General features: G+C 41.5%; 1 protein-coding gene across 3 annotated transcripts in view; it reads left to right on the forward strand.

Annotated features, from left to right (window-relative positions):
- Positions 1 to 3,262: 3,262 nt before the first annotated feature.
- The window catches only part of rnf220a (ring finger protein 220a), a 179,025-nt gene continuing 164,028 nt past the window's right edge, over positions 3,263 to 18,259 (forward strand). The window contains exons 1-2 of one of the 3 annotated variants that reach the window (XM_086042683.1): positions 3,263 to 3,571; positions 14,318 to 15,325. In XM_086042683.1, the coding sequence (XP_085898809.1) occupies positions 14,671 to 15,325 (655 nt within the window). In that variant the 5' untranslated portion in view covers positions 3,263 to 3,571; positions 14,318 to 14,670. The remainder of the gene's footprint in view (positions 3,572 to 14,317; positions 15,326 to 18,259) is intronic. The other 2 variants (XM_086042685.1, XM_086042684.1) reach the window with 2 other exon arrangements.

Genomic DNA, 18,259 nt, shown 5'->3' on the forward strand with positions numbered 1-18,259 from the left:
TGGGGGGGACTCAAAACCACATACCATGTTTGTTCCTACATTTAAATTGACTTGACTGGTTGAATACATGTATAGAAATGCTGAAATCCTTAAAGGTGTATTTTACATGGACGTGGTAGCGAAATATGGACTATATTCAGTAAATGTTAGTGCGCTCTGGCTTCCAGTGTTTATGAGATGAAAAAAAAAAAAAAACGGAAACGTCTTTTTGGCAGTGTCCTTTTTCAACTCAAGTATGTGCATCTGAAACAGCTCTTGCTCTCAAGTAGGGGACAGCAGCAGTGCAGATGCCTCAGCAGTGAAACAGGTGCTATCAAAGTGCTTCCTTGTCAATACAGACAGAAGCAGAATTTCAAAACATCAGGGGGTTGGACTAAAGGGTGGCATTAGACTTTGAATAGAGAGAGATCTAATACATGGATGGTCCTCTTCCTCAGTCAGCCCATTGACTCCAAACTGAGCCTATTAGCAAGACAACACACCACTAATGGCACTGCTACTGCCGCTCATGTGTATGGAGACCACCCAGACACACACACTCTTCACTTTTCCCACGCTATTGTTACCTAAACATGAGTATATTATAGCGTGAAACTGGATCAAAGTGCAGGGGGTGAGGAGGGGGGGACTCAAACCCTCTTGAGTCTAAATGTGTTGCTGCCTGCAGTTGTATGACACATGCTAACCAATGTTCATGTCATTATTTGAATTAGGTATTGTTTCACAATTGTTGATGTTTAAAATCAACAAATTTTGACATCACTGGAAGGTGATGAAATGTTCACATTCTTAATATAAATACTCACTGCACAAAAGCATTATTTCAATCAATTATTTAAATCAATTATTTAAATCAGAATCAATTTAAGAACACAACGAATTTGTCTTCTGTAGTTTAAGCCACTTTAGTGCGACAGTGAATGATTAAACCATGACCATTTTTACACGCAGAACTCACCATTGCATGCACGTCTTCAAACCATGACAACTTTTTACCCACACAGTACTATCCTTAACATCTAGTGTCATGTTTATTTCAAAGTGTGTTAACTACTATCAAGGAAGTCTGTAGCTTCTTGGGTCGCTTTTCACTTCCACGCGTGACCAGCAGGTGGTGTAGTGCAGAGGGGAAAAAACTCTCAACTCCACCATTTGGATCAGTGTAATGATCAAATTATCAGTAACACCTTCCACACAGAATAAAGAAGAAAGATTTATTAGGTGAGCCATAAAATACTTTAACATGAGGTGTGCACATGCTTTTTGGCATTTGACAGTTGTAGAAATCAAGTTAATAAGATTTATCTGATTCCACATGACCTAATAGAAAATTTGGTGGACATACCGAATGGTCACTAATGAGCACACATTCCAGTTGACTTCCTCAAGCCCGCACTTTTTAAGTGTCTGATAGCCCACCTCTTTAGGTGGGTGGACTTCATCGGCTTTATGGCAAGCTGTCCGTCCGACAGGAGAGAAAGAGAGTGAGAGAGAGCAGGGAGGGGGATAATTCATTCACTTTGCGCACAAAGCTGTTGAAATCGCCCAGGGGACCGACACACCAGAGGGGAGAGGAGCAGAGGTGGTGGGAGGTGATATGCGTTTGTATCCATGTGCCTTACGTGCAGATAATTCTCCAGAAAGAAATAATCAAAATAGAAATGGTCTCTTAAATTATGAATAGCACAATCTGGATAATATTCCTCTTTGGGTGCTGCAAAATACCTGGAAATTTAAAATTGTAACCATAGACATTTATGTGTGGTACAAATTAATACCATTAAGAATAGTTTTTCTAAGTTATTTGTCAATGATTAATTAGTTAAATGTTTTATAAAGATTGTTTGCAGAATTTCACTTAAAGAGGAAGTCAACCCCCCAAAATTATTTGCAATAATATGTTCTGTGCACCCCCACGAGACTAAATACAGCATTCTGATTAATATTGCATTAATGAGTTAAGTAGCAAAGTCCACCCGTTTTTAGCCATCTCAGAGGGTGGCCATTTTGTCACTTGCCCCATTCATCCATTATCGATACCGCTTATCCTCACAAGGGTTGCGGGGTGTGCTGGAGCCTATCCCAGCTGTCTTCAGGCAGTAGGCGGGGGACACCCTGAATTGGTTGCCAGCCAATCGCAGTGCACACAAAGACAAACATCCGCACTCACAATCACCCCTAGGGGCAATTTAGAGAGTCCAATCAACTTACCACGCATGTTTTTGGAATGTGGGAGGAAACCGGAGTACCCGGAGAAAACCCACGCAGGCACGGGGAGAACATGCAAAGTCCACACAGGGAGGCCGGAGCCTTGATCGAACCCATAACCTCTGAACTGTGAGGCGGATGTGCTAACCAGTCGACCACCGTGCCGCCCTTGTCACTTGCTGTTAATTGAAAATGACATCACAGTTGTCCAATCAGGGCTCAGCTGTTTTCCGAAGCTGAGCCATGATTGGTCGTTATTTGAGCCCTGAGCAACTGTGATGTAATTTTCAATGGACAGCAAGTGGCAAAATGGCCATGCTCTGTGATGGCTAAGAACGGGTGCATTTTACGACTTAACACATAATCCACAAATGGAATCAGAATGCCGTATTTAGACAAGTGTGCCTGCATGGGGCATTTCCCCTTTGACATCAATGCTACCTTTTTCCAGTTGATAGTAACTCATGAAGTTCAGAGATTTAATGAAATATAAACTATTTAGCTTCAGTTTCCCATGCAGCAACAAAGATTGGAAATAGTTAACTGAGGATTGCACGACTAGAACCACAGTCCTTGTACAGTTTGTGCATGTCATGACCCCATTTCATGATAAAAAAAAAATACATCAAATCTGTTTCTTTACCATAGTTTATTGTCGTCAGTATTTGCCAATGCTGAGTGGTGGCTGAGAGGTGCGTCCATTTTGAAGAGCCATGATGTTAGCTTGGCTGCAGTCCCCAACACCCGCAAAAGAGCAGACAGCTTGCCCTGAAATGACCAAGTCGAGATAAGAGGAACGAGGGAGCAGGTTGTTTTCAACTTGCGTGCGTGTGTTCTTGTCCTTGCGTCATAGAGCGACCCGAGCACTGCGCGGCAGCACTGCGCCTCCAGTTGCGCTCTTGCCCCCCGGACACCCCTCCCTCCGCCTCTCAGTACACCCCCACTCACACGCTTAGCTGTTGAGAGCCCACCACCAGCACCCCACCTCCTTCCCTGCCTGCCACCGTGTCTCGCGCTCCCTCCGCGGCTCCCACTCGCCTTTCCGATCCGCGTTTCAGCTGAGGGGCTGCACGCGCACGTCGCGCTACTGATAGCCAGTTTACACTCAGCGTGGAAAGTCAGCCTCTCTCTCCCTCTCTCTCCCCCTCGCTCTCTCTCTATTACGTACACACATTGTCCTCCTTGGGCAAGCTAACGGGGAGGTGTTAACTACTTTTACTTGTCGTTATCTCCAGTGCTGCGGCGCACGAGCCACCGCTACTGTTACTTGGCGAAAAGTTTTGGGTTTGTTGTGAGGATAAAAAAGGGGGGAGCCGGAAACCGAGGAGGGTTCCACAGAAGTAGTGGATTCTCCTACGAAGAGGTGAGTAACACTTTCTTCAGTTTGAAGCTTAGAAAGTAGTGTTTGTGGAGTTTCATCTTGTTTTGCGAGGTATTGTCCGGTCGTTTTTGGGCGTACTGTGCGTTTCAGTCTCGCGGGGCCAAAAAGGGGCGAAAGTCACGCCAAGTGACTCCGAGTGTCCCTTTGGACTCAGACTTTCTGCCTGTGCGTTTATATCGCTTTAGGTGTGTGCGTGCGCGCGTGTTTGTTTGTGTTTTGTGCGCGCACGTGCGTGAATGCACTTGTCAGGTTCCCAAACAAGAACGTGTCCTCCTGAAAACACTTGATGAGGATTATGGGGTGCGCGCGTGCGTGCCCGCATGTGTGTGCGTGTGGGTGTGTGTGCGTATGTGTGTGTGTGTGTGTGAATGTGTATTGTCATTGCCGCATTATATATATGAAGTAACTGATAATAGGATAATAACAGTGTTTATATACGCTGAAATAACTTGATAAACAGTAATACCTAACTCCTTCACAATTCGTTTTTGGGGAAAGCGGGATGTGGCAAGAGTTGCTTCTGTTATTTTAGGACAAAATATCAAATGATTAAATTCCCCATCATGGCTTTTTTCAACAAAAATGAAAACGTTAGACGTTATTTTACTGTTTTATATTTCCCTTTTGTCCACAGCAGGGATTCTAGCTCCCCATGTCACGTTTTCTTTTAAAACAAATTACAAATGCGTATGTGCATTAAACTGTTTTTAATGGTGACATATGGCTTCAAGGTGCAGCTTGCTCTGTTTTTAATCAAGAACACTTTGGACCCAAATATGCAGTGACGTTGGATGACTGATCTCGTTAAACATTTTAAAATCTCTTCAACGCAAATTCACTCAAATAAAACAAAAATTAAACGCAAAAAAGGTTTGTTTCTGCTCTGTGTCGTACACAAATGCACCAAATTAATTAGAATGCTCACAATCATGCGCGTGCACGTATCCACTTCACACGCACACTCACAAAGGCCTTGAGTAGGGAAACACCTGTTAACTTTGGAGCCACAATAATTTCCACCCCTCCTCTAAACAAGCAGCGCCCAGCCGGAGGAAGCCTCGCGGGGCTTCCACATTCGTGGCCGCGGACCGCGAACCAAAACCGGCATCCCAAAAGACCACCTCCACTTTCTGGTCATTTTTTACCGGATCAACATTTCGAGCGGATTTTAAATGCACGTGTCATGGATGATTAATTTCTTTGACTTTTAGTAAGATTTATAGTCTCTGAAACCCACACCGGTCGCATTATAAAACTTTCAGCCCTTTGCTTTCTCCCGTTTTACATAAAAAAGAAAAGTTACAGTTACATACAACAAAAAGACAAAGGGTAGCGATCGACTTTATTTCATTTTTTTCGTTGAAGATTCACATTTTGCGCTGGCAAGTGCCAGTGAATAATTCGACTGTACCCCGGAGCCTTTTTTACTTGTCTGCCCTGTTTGTTCTTCACCCGCAACATGTTTGTACAAACAAACAAACAGGGATCAACTTATTCGGAACGGTGCACATCACCGCAGTCGTGTCATTTTTTTTAAAAATAAAACAAAAACAAAAAAACTCCGATACCTTCAATTTATGCATTAAAGCCCCCAAAAGAGGAAGAGGAGATGCGCTAAAAGCGGCACTTGAACGCAACACACAATCAAAAGCATTTTAGTTTGTGAGTTAAAAAAAAAAAAGATAAACCGGCTACGCATGAAGTGATCTTTGCTTTGATTTCAGTGATGGATGACTTGGAATTGATTTATTGATTGTCGGATCAAGCCATCCTGTCTTCTAACGACCATTCGAGCCTGTTTAATTTCCAACTAAATGTACTAGACTAGACGAGACTTATCTTTTAAATGTGAGGTAATAAGTATTATGGTTCGCACCCTGCATTACGTTGCGTTGACTGCACCGGTACCGGCTTGCGGAAAAGTTACATTTTTTCATTAAACTTCAGGTATGATTAAGTAAATGTGAACAATTTGAACAACCGCGTTTATAGATGTAAGGCACATAAACTGTTTTTCTTCATTTAGTGATTTTTTCTTCATTAAGTGATTGCATTTCATTCGTTTCATGTGATGATAATAAAAAATAATGTCCGATATACCTATGCAAGTTAAAAAAAAAAAAATCGAAATTTAATGCATTTTTTTCCAATTATGGTCTTGATGAAATATGTATAGCCCACAATTTTTATCATTACTGTTAATGATTACTTTTGTGCATATGAATCATAATTTAAATATAGGCGAGGATGATTTAAGAAATTTAAATGTAAACAATTAAATACAGGTCAATTAAATAAAATCAAAGAAGTAACTTTTTGCATGGCGTTAATTATTAGTATTTCACTTATTTGTTTCTCCAGTGCAAGACGTCAGGCCGTGTGCGTGTCAATGAATCAGGTTATTATTTCCGCATTTACGTTTCCAACCGCAGTGATTTATAGACCAACGCCTTTCTTTCACATTGAACTGACTTCCAGTTTTGTGACCCTCTTGTTTTTAAGTTTCCTTCTGGAAAATGTATAAATGCATTTATAAAACAAATTGTTAAAAATATTTGATTTGTACACGAGTATTGTCTTGAGCAAAGCATTGGGGTTAAACGTATAGAAAATAACCCATAAACATAACACAACTAAAAACAAATATACCTTATTTTTTTTAGCATACCGTTTGTAATTATTCAGATTATAATTAAAAATGTCTCTTTCGTCTGGGTACACTTCGATAATTCTATTGATTTAGGCCCATAATAATGTCGGCCCGTTTCTTTTTTCATCCGCACAGAAATTAAAATGACGCAAAAAAATCCCCAAAAAGCAGCAAATGATGATGTATTTTCGAAGCCCACTTGCAGTCAGTTTTTATTGCTTGTCATTGATCTCCGGAGCTCCACGCTCTGTGCAGCGAGAAGTGAACTAAAATTAATGTCCATTTCACACCTCTATCCCGGGTCGATGGCTGCTGAGTGAGAAGTTTATTTCAATTGGAATCCCAGGACACACAACGTCCATTGAAGGATGTGTGTGTGCGTGCGTGTGTTGGGGGTTTGTTCGTATCATTATTATTATTATTATTATTATTATTATTATTATTATTATTATTATTTCAATGATAAATTGTATTAGATCATATTCTTTTCTTGTCTTCAGTCACACAAAAAGGGGAGAAATTAACAACGAAACGCGTTTTTACATTAGGCGTCCACGTGCCGCCCCCATTAATTTGTTTTCTGTTCACCAGACATACGAAAAAAATCATTCCATAAATCCATAATTATTTTTCAATATGCTCATATTTGTGAATATATTAACGCATCATAGCGCGCATTATCCCATCATGACACGGACAGTAAATTAAGGGAAGATCACTCACTCGCGACTTATTTGATGACCCCCCCCCCACACCTTCCCCTCCCGCAGGTCTATTAAGTCTTATCAATATGCACTATTTCCTCCCTCTTTATTATACGCAACTCCTCACTCGACCGGCCCCTCCCCTGCTCCTACTCTCAGGTGTACGTTGTATTATTGTGTCGCGTTAATAAACGCAGCACACGCAAGCTAATTTGGCAAGCGGAATGTAATTGAAATCATGGCGTGCACGGGTAAATAACAAGTGTTGGAACACACACATACACACTTACACACACAACAGGGATATGCTTCCTCCTTGCGCTGCGCCTTCTACGCCCTAAAACTTTGTGTTACTGCTGTTACAATCACTATCATCAAGCCTGATGCATTCATTTAATAGTGGCTATTGCAAGCTGTCAGGGGCCCAATATTTTTCATTTTCCCCCGAGCAATTGCAACCTGTCTGCATCTGAAAATTGCTTTTTTGATGCATTATTGGTTTGTGCAACATGGAATATAAACACGAATTAAAAATGTCCTTTTTCACTCATGTTTGAAATATTTAAAGGTATTTTGCCAATTTTGATTGTTGTTTCTACGAGTTTATTATTAGTATAAACAAGTGGATGAAGTGCAAATGTCCCCAAAAGAGGAGGGAAACTGCTGGATGTTTATTGTAATTCAAATTATTATCTTTATTGATAACAAGAAAGGGGAGAACTCTGGTTGAGTCGTTTTCTATTGGAAGGAAAGCACTCCATGGAGGTGATGCACACGGTGTTTAATGGTTTGATTGCATTGGAGACGGCAGGGACTACTAATGCAGTTGTTGGGGCTGTTATAGGGTGAATATCACTGGCAACAAGAGAAAGTCAGACAAGCAGCCTAATGAGGGGGAAGGAGTTGTGTCGGATGTCGGATACTTTCTGTATGGTTGGGTGTCTCTTTCTCTCACTTTGCCCCCCCCCCCCCCCCAAACCCCCAGCACATCATCTCTCTCTCAGGTTTCTCCGTTCATTTGTCAATTACTCTTTGCGCGTGCACACACACACGTTTTTGGAGCACATACAATCATCGATTGTAAGCAGTCGGAATCTGTGTAGATTACTTATCATTTTTCTCCGGACGCCAGCTGGGCATCCAGACAGGAGATGATGCTACAAGGAGCCTGATCCTACCGCACACACTCAAGCACCTCGCCGCATGTGCTCATCTAACCGATATGATGATATCCACATTGCACACTTGGCTGCCTTGTGATAATTAAATGTAAAGATTTGATTCTCATTACAGAACATCCTCCCCTATCATATTCCTGTCTCCTTCTGAACTTTGACCTCCACGTAGAAGAGGTCTCAGCACCAGTGCAGTTTCCTTTTGTTGTAATCATCCTTATTAACTCCGCAATTGAGGACAATTGGAGGGGAATGCGTGAGTGTTTGCACTTCCCAACAGTTTTTCCTTGTTAGACTTAATCGGCTTGGATGCAGCTTGTTGTTCAAATGAGCCTCCTCTGTCTGCCAGCCGGCCCGGTGAGATTCGTGACCGCTGCTGTGCACGCCGACGTAACGCGGCAATAAAGAGCCATCGCAGGGCGACGCAGTGCCACACACTCGCGCACTCACGCACTCACTCAGCGGCACTCGTAAAGGCCAGACGCCGAGCTCACCTGTCAGTCAGCACTGACACCGGTGTCATCTGTCAGTTTGTCGGGGTCGTTTGCAGCGGCGACTTGTCGCTTCTAGGCCATACTGATTTTGCTCTACAGTGACCAGGAAGAATGATTTATTTGTCACTGAACAGTTTGTGATTCGTGTCCTGTGAAGTGCGTATGAATAGAAATCCTTGCCCCAGGACCAGGCCATGACACTGTGTCTCCAAATATCCCCAGGGTCTTAGTCTTTAAATCCTATTTTCTTATTGCAGGGTTATTCCACGGTATATCACATCGGTGGGACACAGAAAGAAAACATTTTGCACCTGCTTAGTCATATTCTTGCTCTCAGCAAGCTGAAGAGCTTTTAGCTGTGGCACATGCTGCACAGCATGTTAGCCCGCTTGGTTTGTTGAAATCTGTATTGATTTACGGAGCGGAATGTCATTATCCAGCTCACACGATTATACAGTTTGCGTGTCCCCTTATCAAATCTTACTGTAATATTACTTTCTATGCTCGTGCATATGTCTCCAGCTAACTATGGCAACTGTTGGCTGAAGGTTAGAACTTGGATATGTTATCGAGATGAGCATAAGAGGACTGATAAAATTGAAATCGAAGATTGAACACAATTTGGGCGCTTGAAAGATAAGAATGAGTAAGATGACAATTACACATTTGAGAGAGAAAGTAGCGGGTGAGATAAATGGGCATGATGCTTATTTACAAGGTTTGCGTCATGGTCAGACATAAATGAGCGATTTCTGTACTATCAGCTGTTGATTTGAACCATCACCAACACACGAGGATGCGCATAACAACTCAGTGTGGTGCAATTGATACCCACCTCCTGAAGATACTTACATGAATAACTGCGACATTCAGGAAAGGCCTAACTATCCAAACCCATCCCAAAATTAAATGGGTTCATAATGTGTGTATCCGCTTGCTCCTACATCTGCTTGCAGCTGCTTGGAAATTGCGCAGTAAAACTTAACCGCCTCACAATGCAAGCGTCTGCGTGTTTGGTTGCATATGCCATCACAAACATTTAATAGCCACTAACCAGTGCAGTGATAAAACACAGTGCTGCCATTGATAGTTACCAAAACAACAGATGGTGATAACCCGTCAGAAACTTACACAATGGGGTCAAACCCATTGTTAGTGTGGTTGATGACTTTTCTTCATTGTAAAATCTACTCAACATTGTATCCCAAATGTGGCACTTAGTTTCAAGCAATGCACCTGAGAAGTAATCATTTATTAACAACATCACATGTTATTTAAAGTACCTACATCTGTACACCATGCTCTTTTAATAATAAAAGAGGTTGATAGTGTACCATAAAATGTTTATGTGCTGGATTTGTGTGGTGGTTAAAATGGAGAATGCTCTAATCGACCTGAAAGAGAAGATGCCAAGGTTCACAGGGAAGTAGAAGATCAGGCAAAGTTATTGTCATAGATTTTGGGCAAGGCTTAGAAAATTCTTTGCATTTTAAAGCATACTGAAAATGTGTGTCAAACAGAAGTTTGGCGCATTTCAAATTCTTCTAAAAACTATGTGAGTGTCACCTTCACTTTTGTCAGCCATCTCTGTCCTCTAAATATCATACAATAGAACAACATCTTCACTGGCCTGATGTCTTGGATGGCCATTTCCTGGCTGCAATAGAACAACAAAAGAATAACACTGTCGACACATAGTTGACAAAACTTTTTAAGTCAGAATAGATTTTTTTCTATATTCCTCTGCAGAACTTAGCAGAAACATTTGAAAAACTGTCGGACAAGTTTGGGTGATGATGAGCGATTGATGTTTATTTGAACGCCAATATAGGACAACGAAAGATAACTTGTCAGCTCAGCTACAACACCATCTTGTTACGGTGGCTGTAACGTTGACATATGAGGGCTCCCAATACTATAAAAGAGTGAGCAGAGGGTAGGAACTGAATGGACAGCGCACAGGGCAATGGAAGGACAAGTGAAAAACTAACTGGAAGAGTACAAATGGAAACATAACCATGCAAACTTTTTAAAATTAAAAAAATATATGAATCAGAGTCTTGGTGCTTGCGAAGTTTAAGACGAAAACAATTTGAGAAAAAAATAGAGAAAAGAGAAAACTGGTTTTAAGAGACGTGGAATGGAAAAGGACGGAGCGAAACACTAACCCTAGACCCAAAAATAAAACTGGTGGACATAAAGAGGCCTCACTGAACACGGGGGAGCTGAATGGTGGCCGGCAGTCTGCTCAGTTGGAGGATGGTCCCTCAAAGACTCCAGGCCAGTGCTGCACTGCCACTTGGTCTGAGTCATCAAATATGCAATCGTGGGGTTGATATTTGGCAGAGGGGTTCCAGGCTTTTGGGCTCTTGGGGAAGTAATCCTCTTGCCAGACTCTAGTGTTGCTGTATGATGCATTTAAATGTAGAAAACCCAAAATATATATATATTTGTATTGAGTTTACTATCAAAATACAAATACAAAAAAATCAGGGCACAAAGATTGCCGCAGTACAGGGAGAGCATACAGAAAACAATGAACCAAGACTGAAGCATTAAATGACACGGAAATCAAATACATAAACACTGACAACATAGGTGAGCAGGAGGAAGGAGCTCAATGGGTGACAATGAAGACCGTGGAACAAAGGAAGGACATACAAGGAACTAATAACACTAATTAGACAACACATCAACAAAGCAGAGAAAAAATGACTCTATATCAAACAAGATCTAAAGTGATGTAAACACATTGTGACAAGGGGGCTAAATTTGCTGCATTTTTCTCCTTTCTGGCCAAAAGCCAGCAAAATCCCGATTCTTGTATGCCTCTGAATGAATGATGCCTCTGGTGAGTTGAGAGAGATTTTCCTCTCCAATCTGCTTGGAAAACAGTAATAGCTGTTAAACATTTCAATAATTTTGATTGCAAGCCCTTATGTGTATGGTCAAAACCAAGTTTCAACAGACTGCATGAACCTCAGTGCAATTAAATGACAGCCAATTAGGAAGGGCCTGAAACTCCTGCACCTTTTTGTGTTAAGTGTTCACATAACGTGCCTCAGAAGGCATTAACCTCAATAAAAATGTAGAAGAATAGGCATTCACATTGCAGTTATCACATAGCTAACAGCTAGCCTATCATCTGGTATTTCTTCTTCTAAGACTAGTCTGTCTTGGAACCATGCTGCCTCTCACATGTCAGTCCTGGTACGATACCAGACTTGTGGTCTGTGGAGAGCAGACTCACGAGATATGGTGAGATATCGTGTGCAGTCATCTCGAGGATACAAGACATTACAAGTGCTGTCAGCACACACAGATTTTTTTTTTTTTGTGATCATGATTGGGGCTCTCACATTTTAAATGGTTAAGGACACCACTTTCTTCAAAATGAGAGCAAAGTTCAAACAAAAACAATGCTCATACAAAAGCATTGCATCTACCCATAATTATGTCAGTTACGTATTCCAAAAGCCTTGATTTGTGTTTCTGATCAATCCAACAAGCAAGTAACACACCACAATTATTTTTAGGATCAATATCATTGTTAATAATTTGGGATGCATTACAACTACAATCTACAAAACCTCTCGCTTGATGAGTGTAATTTCTCCCGATGAGGTTAGAGTGCATCATTGTTGACACAGCAATTTCTACATTAGTAAAACAGTCACTTTAAGTACACGTTTGACACAAATTGCCAACCCCCCACCAGCCCTTGAGTGTAATATCGCAGCGACAGCTGTATCTTTCTTGTACACAGTAATCAAATTATGCTAGCGCGGTAAATGTTCCCCTGTGACATTTTCTATTATAAAATGCATATAGCCGGTGTCAGACAATGAGTGGCTGATATCCCCTCAGTAACAAATGGGATTGTAAGCAGCACTGACTGACATTCTGTGTGTGCATTGGTTGTAATTGTGCTTGTTGATTGTGATTTTGAACGGGTGTAGCTACTGTAGGATATATCTGTTGTCTGAAATTACAATAACTGTTTCAACATTGACAGTTTGGTAGGGTTTGGTGACACTTGAGTATAAATACAGGTCTAAAAACAAAAATACTAATGAGAATGTTTTTTTAGTTTGGTTTATTTTTCTCTTTTCTGTTATGGTTGGTACGAGAATCTGCAATGATGACACTTCCTTAGGCGTAGAGTAAAATGATGATAAAGATGAAATAGCCATGTTGTCTTCTCCTCCAATCAACCCTTGCTACTTCAAAGTTTACACCAGGGAAAGCTCATGTTGTACCTGAAGAGCTGAGGTAGGAAAGTGATGTGGAAAATGCCTGAGAGATGACCTGAAATGTTCACGTCATCTCTCAATTTTGTGTTTGACAAAAGTGACAATTCTAGTATGGTGCGTGGCATGTTGAAAAATGAATTTGAAAATTGAGGCAGATATGTAATCTGAGACGACATGGCAGCAGTCCAGATGAAAGGTGTGTTAGCCTCAGACGTTCTGACCACTGCACCAACTTTCTGTGAATCTGCGGTAATGTAGATCATCTCACTGTGCCCATGCGTCTCCTCTCAGCTTACCCTGGGCTTCTGCGCGTGTCTTCATGTTGGAGGTAGGCGAGTGTGCCAAAGCCGAGATCAGGTTTGGCAATCGATTGTAACCGGTTTCATGTCGAGCTGATTGCTAACCGTATCACCTGTGAATCCAAGTTCCAAAGACTTCCTCTGCAGCAGTTTAGTAGCATTTTGGATGCTGTGCAAACTATCCACCTTCAAGTTGCCTTTTGGGGATAAACATTTCTAAAAATGATATTTTATCGTTTCATTGGCCGCCTCTCTACATACTCCAGCTCAACCAATCGCACACTCTAATCTAATCCCCGAGAGGAAGAATTCTAGCCTGTTGCCACGGATGCTGGGGTCGTGAGGTCAAGTACAGCTAATTTATTCACTCAGTCAGATTTCCTCTGGCTCGTGGATGGCAGATGGAGGGGTATGATATGATATCACCCATCTGAATCACCCAAGGGAGAAGAGAGTTAGGGAAAGGAGGGTGAGACGGAGCAATCTGATGAGAGGAGAATTACAGGGGAAATGCAAAGGGGAGGTCAGATAGCAAGAAATGTCAAATTAAAAAAATGCTAACGACTGTAGAATAGCATGAAAGTTTATAGTATGTACTTTACTTGATGGTTTTGAACCCCATAGATTCTTGTCAGATATGTGGGTGGGCAGCAAAAATATGTGTGTCCTTATCTTGAGACAAGTGGTTCTGGACCAGTAAGATCGGGGAGATGGTAAGAATAAGCGGCTTAGACTGTGATCAGAGATGGCAGAGGGAAGAGAAATAGCGCTAGGAGGATGAGAGGAGATGAGGATTCTGAGAAGGGGGGTGGATTGATTTGCAGAATAGAGGACAAGCAAGAGGCAGTTTGTTAGAGCTGGAAGGTAACAAAGAATCTGAGTGGAGAGATGCGGTGAATAAACTTTTTCTAAAGAGTGCGGGAATCAGGGACAAAGTAACACTGACATTGTCAATTAGTTGGGGCCTTCATAGGATCTGACAATGAGAAGGCACTTTTTGGGCAAAACGCAAAAAAGTAAAGCAAATTAAGTACTTTGATTGCAAAATTTTTGTGATTTTTTTTTTCTCTCTGATGGATCACACTGATGGAAGAAGCCGGAGATGGTTGTAATCTAATCTAATCTAATCTGTTTGGGTTTTGTCTCTTCACAGTTTGACCACAGGAAGATGAAGAACCTACTGTGAAAACCTTCAGCAACCATTCGGCTGTCGCAACCCTTACAACCAACTCTCCAATTTAAGGGCATCAACTCCAGACTTAACTGGACAGAGCATCCCCAGCAGAGTCAAATCTGTTCTAAACTCAGTCACTCAAAGCAGATTTTATCTCTACCGAAAAGAAATGAACTAAAACCACAATTTGAGCCAGATAACCAACTGCCCTGCAAAACGCACGACTCTTACCTGAGAATCTTTCCAGGGAAGCTGTGTTCAGTTTCTCTGAGGAGGAATCAGTTCCTCCTCTTCCTCCTAAAATCTTCTCAATTACTCTCATCTGTTTAAACATGGACCTCCACAGAGCAGCCTTCAAGATGGAGAGTTCCTCCTACTTGCCAAATCCCCTGGCTTCCCCAGCCCTCATGGTCCTGGCCTCCACTGCTGAAGCTTCTCGTGATGCTTCAATTCCTTGCCAGCAACCACGCCCATTTGGTGTTCCAGTTTCTGTTGAGAAAGATGTTCACTTGCCATTTAACAATGGTTCGTACACCTTTGCATCAATGTACCACCGCCAAGGTGCCGTCCCACCAAGTTTCCCCAACAGGGACTTTCCCCCATCCCTCCTCCACCTCCATCATCAGTTTGCTCCACCTAATCTGGACTGCTCACCAATCAGCATGCTGAATCACAGTGGTGTTGGGGCCTTCAGACCCTTTGCTTCTCCTCCTGAGGATCGAGATGGAGCACCAGGCGGGTATCAGTCCGCTTTCACCCCAGCTAAGCGCCTCAAAGGCTGCCTGGATGCAGACGCTTCCCCCCACCTCCGTTATTCTGATGCCGAGGGTAAAGAATATGACTTTGGTGGTGCCCAAATCCCACCTGGGAGCTCACCCAGCAGCGCCTTGAAGGCTGTCGAGGACAGCGGAAAGAAGATCTTTGCAGTGTCCGGCCTTCTTTCAGACCGAGAGACTTCCTCCAGCCCCGAGGACCGAATTGAGCGCTGTAAGTACACATTTATGACTCCTCTGTAGCTCTTTTGTAACATACACATTGATAAAGAACAAAAGAGTGAAAGGGCAATGTGTTTGTGGTATCTACAAAAAATATACCAAAGGGGAAAGAAAAAAAACTCATGTAGGAAAATCCCATTCAGGCCCTTTAATTAAAAAGCGCAACTTGCGAAAGAATTTTACACACTTGCATCACACACCCCAATAAACAATCCCATCTATGTTTTCTTGTCATCATCTCTCTTGGCTCAACCAATCCTTGGTTCACAAGCCCACAAGCTCCACTAGTCACATTAGCATTTACCAGGGGAGGGGATGCCATTTGGCCCTCCTGCACTCTGCATACTGTTTTTGTTTGTGTGTGTGTGCGTGCATGTGTGTGCACGTATGTCGGCCATGCTCCTTGCCATCAGTATTCATCATAGTTCCACCCTGGCGGCCAAAAGATTTGCCCACATTCTCCAAACCTTACCAGAGTATCTGTGTGTGTATGTGTGTGCGTGCGCATGTGTGAGTGTGATGGAAAGAGAAGGAAGCGTTCCAATCACAAAGACACAATCAACATTTGGCAAAGAGATTTGACATCTACCACACATCAAAAGCTGTGTCGGATCTTCGAGGCAATCTAGTTATTGTAGCTAGTTTGAATCATTGAAAATGAAAATATTGCGTTTGTCTGTTTAGTTATTCATATTCACCTTTCCACAGTTTTCTGTTTTTATCTTCATCTTTGTCCTTTTTCCAGCCATATTTCTAAGGTTTAAGATGATGTGTGTTTTTGTGGAATGAATCCATGAACTAATAAATGAGAGACAAAAGCGACGACCTGAGACTGATCCGATAAAAACAAACCGTGCAAGTGAAGTAGAGATGGGAGCTCGAGGGCTGAAGAAACTTTGAGAAAATCACACCTTAACGGCTTGCCAGGTGAAATAGCAAAGAAGAAAAAAAGATTTCAAGTACGTACAACCACAAAACAGATTATTGTAAATATTTAATGTGTACAATATTTGTTTATTGGAGCATAAGGTCTGCTAGACATTTGAAAAGCGTTACTGTTCAATGTTAACTCTAAAGCTTTGTAGCACTTGGACAACGTACAATAAAAAAGGGTTTCTGTGCTGTCTTTTGGAGCAGCTGAATCCCAATCTAATCAGGTTAAGTCTTGGCAGAAGAAGCCTCCACCTTTACCATAGGCCTCTAATGCAATTGGATGTGTGGAGGCTCTGCTCACAACAAAGAATTATGGGTTCTCCTTCACTGGTTCTCGTCGAGTAGAGATGCGTAAAGACCCAACAACACTTTGGCACAACCTCAGGAGGTTTGGAACAAGAAAAGTTTTGACAGCAAGGTCTGCTGGTGGGATGGCCACAGTTACATAACGTGATATGAAACTATTTAACACAAAAGTGAATGATGGATTAGAAACAGCAGCAATGAAGGACATCTAGCATTTCATTTTCTTTCTTTTCTTTTTGGGATGTAACACTTTCTTATAAGAAGAACAGCTAAATTTGGGCTTACCTCAACAGAAGACCAGTTTTCTGTCATCCAATCAGTGCACCATGGCCGTTACTCCACTGGAAATATTCCAAAACTTTGGTACCCTTTGCAACTTTTGAAAAAAAGAGCATCAAACTGTACCGCTTAGTGGAAACGACTATACAGTCATTATTGGTCTAAAAATAAAATATGTTAAATTTGTATTACTGAAGCCTTATGAGAATAATTTACTTCATTAACACTTCCACATTCATTCCTCTATGCGATTACAGTCCAATCATCTCTCATTACACATAATCCGAGGCGTGTGAGGAATTCTCTTTTCTTAACCAGATATTCTAATACAACAACTTGAAAAGTAGTACCCTGCATGCACGTCTGTCATCTCGGTGCAAAATGCTTCAAGCAACATCCGGTATGCAAAGCCTTCCCAAATCCCCCCAATGCACAGGCAGACACGATGGCTGTTAACTAAACCCGCCAACATATCAACTGCTAAACCTGCATATAAAGGCCCCATCATGCCTTTTTGGACAAGATGTGTAATATCATTGTAAATAGTATTACTTTAACTTAATTTGTATTATAATTCTTTCATACAAAGCGGATTGAATCAAAATAGGATTCTTTAAAATTAAAAAGTGACAGCAATTGTATGTAATAGGCATTATTGGACTGTTGACAGTCTTGGCACATTTGTTTGTTTGCAGCAAGGATTGTGTGTTTTTGTACATATCAGTGATGCATGCACGTGCCTTGGTATCCAGCATTTGCTGTTGTCTTTGTCTTCTTTTGGATCTTATACATCTCTCCATCTTTCCTCAATGCCTTGTTCCCAATCGGACCCTCATCTCCCTCCCTTTTCAATGTGTGACAGCTGTGGACTGTTTGTTTGTATTCTCGGCTCACCACAAACAAGGTAGACAGATGCACACTGAACCTGACCCTGCCAAACCTGGCTCACTGATCTTTCCACTTTCAACCATCACTTGGAATATCAGGCTTGGAAAAGTAAGAGATGAAGAATGCACACATGTTTTCCACTTGACAAACAACAAAGTACATACAAAGGAATTTTCAAAATACCAATATACTGTTTATATATATATATATATATATATATATATATATATATATATATCGCAGAAATGGTTGATTGAACTACAGATCATACTGTCATAATGATCATATAGCACAGCAGCGTGTTGCTTGTGCTCCTGATTTCCTCCTTGTTTCCTCATGAACATGTGACGAAAATTCTGTCATCTCATGTAGTTCAAAGCACAACAAGAGGTCTACTTTTCATCATGTTTTTTAACTTTTATCTGTTTTGTCGCTTTTTTAAACTTGTTTATCAGCATTTCGGATAATGGATGGATGTATTTCTATTTTTTTCTCCATGTCCGCAGAGAATCGTTGTTGT

Source organism: Filicampus tigris, chromosome 10 (assembly GCF_054856515.1).
Source record: "Filicampus tigris isolate MCC_2025a chromosome 10, RoL_Ftig_1.0, whole genome shotgun sequence".
Taxonomy (NCBI): Eukaryota; Metazoa; Chordata; class Actinopteri; order Syngnathiformes; family Syngnathidae; genus Filicampus; species Filicampus tigris.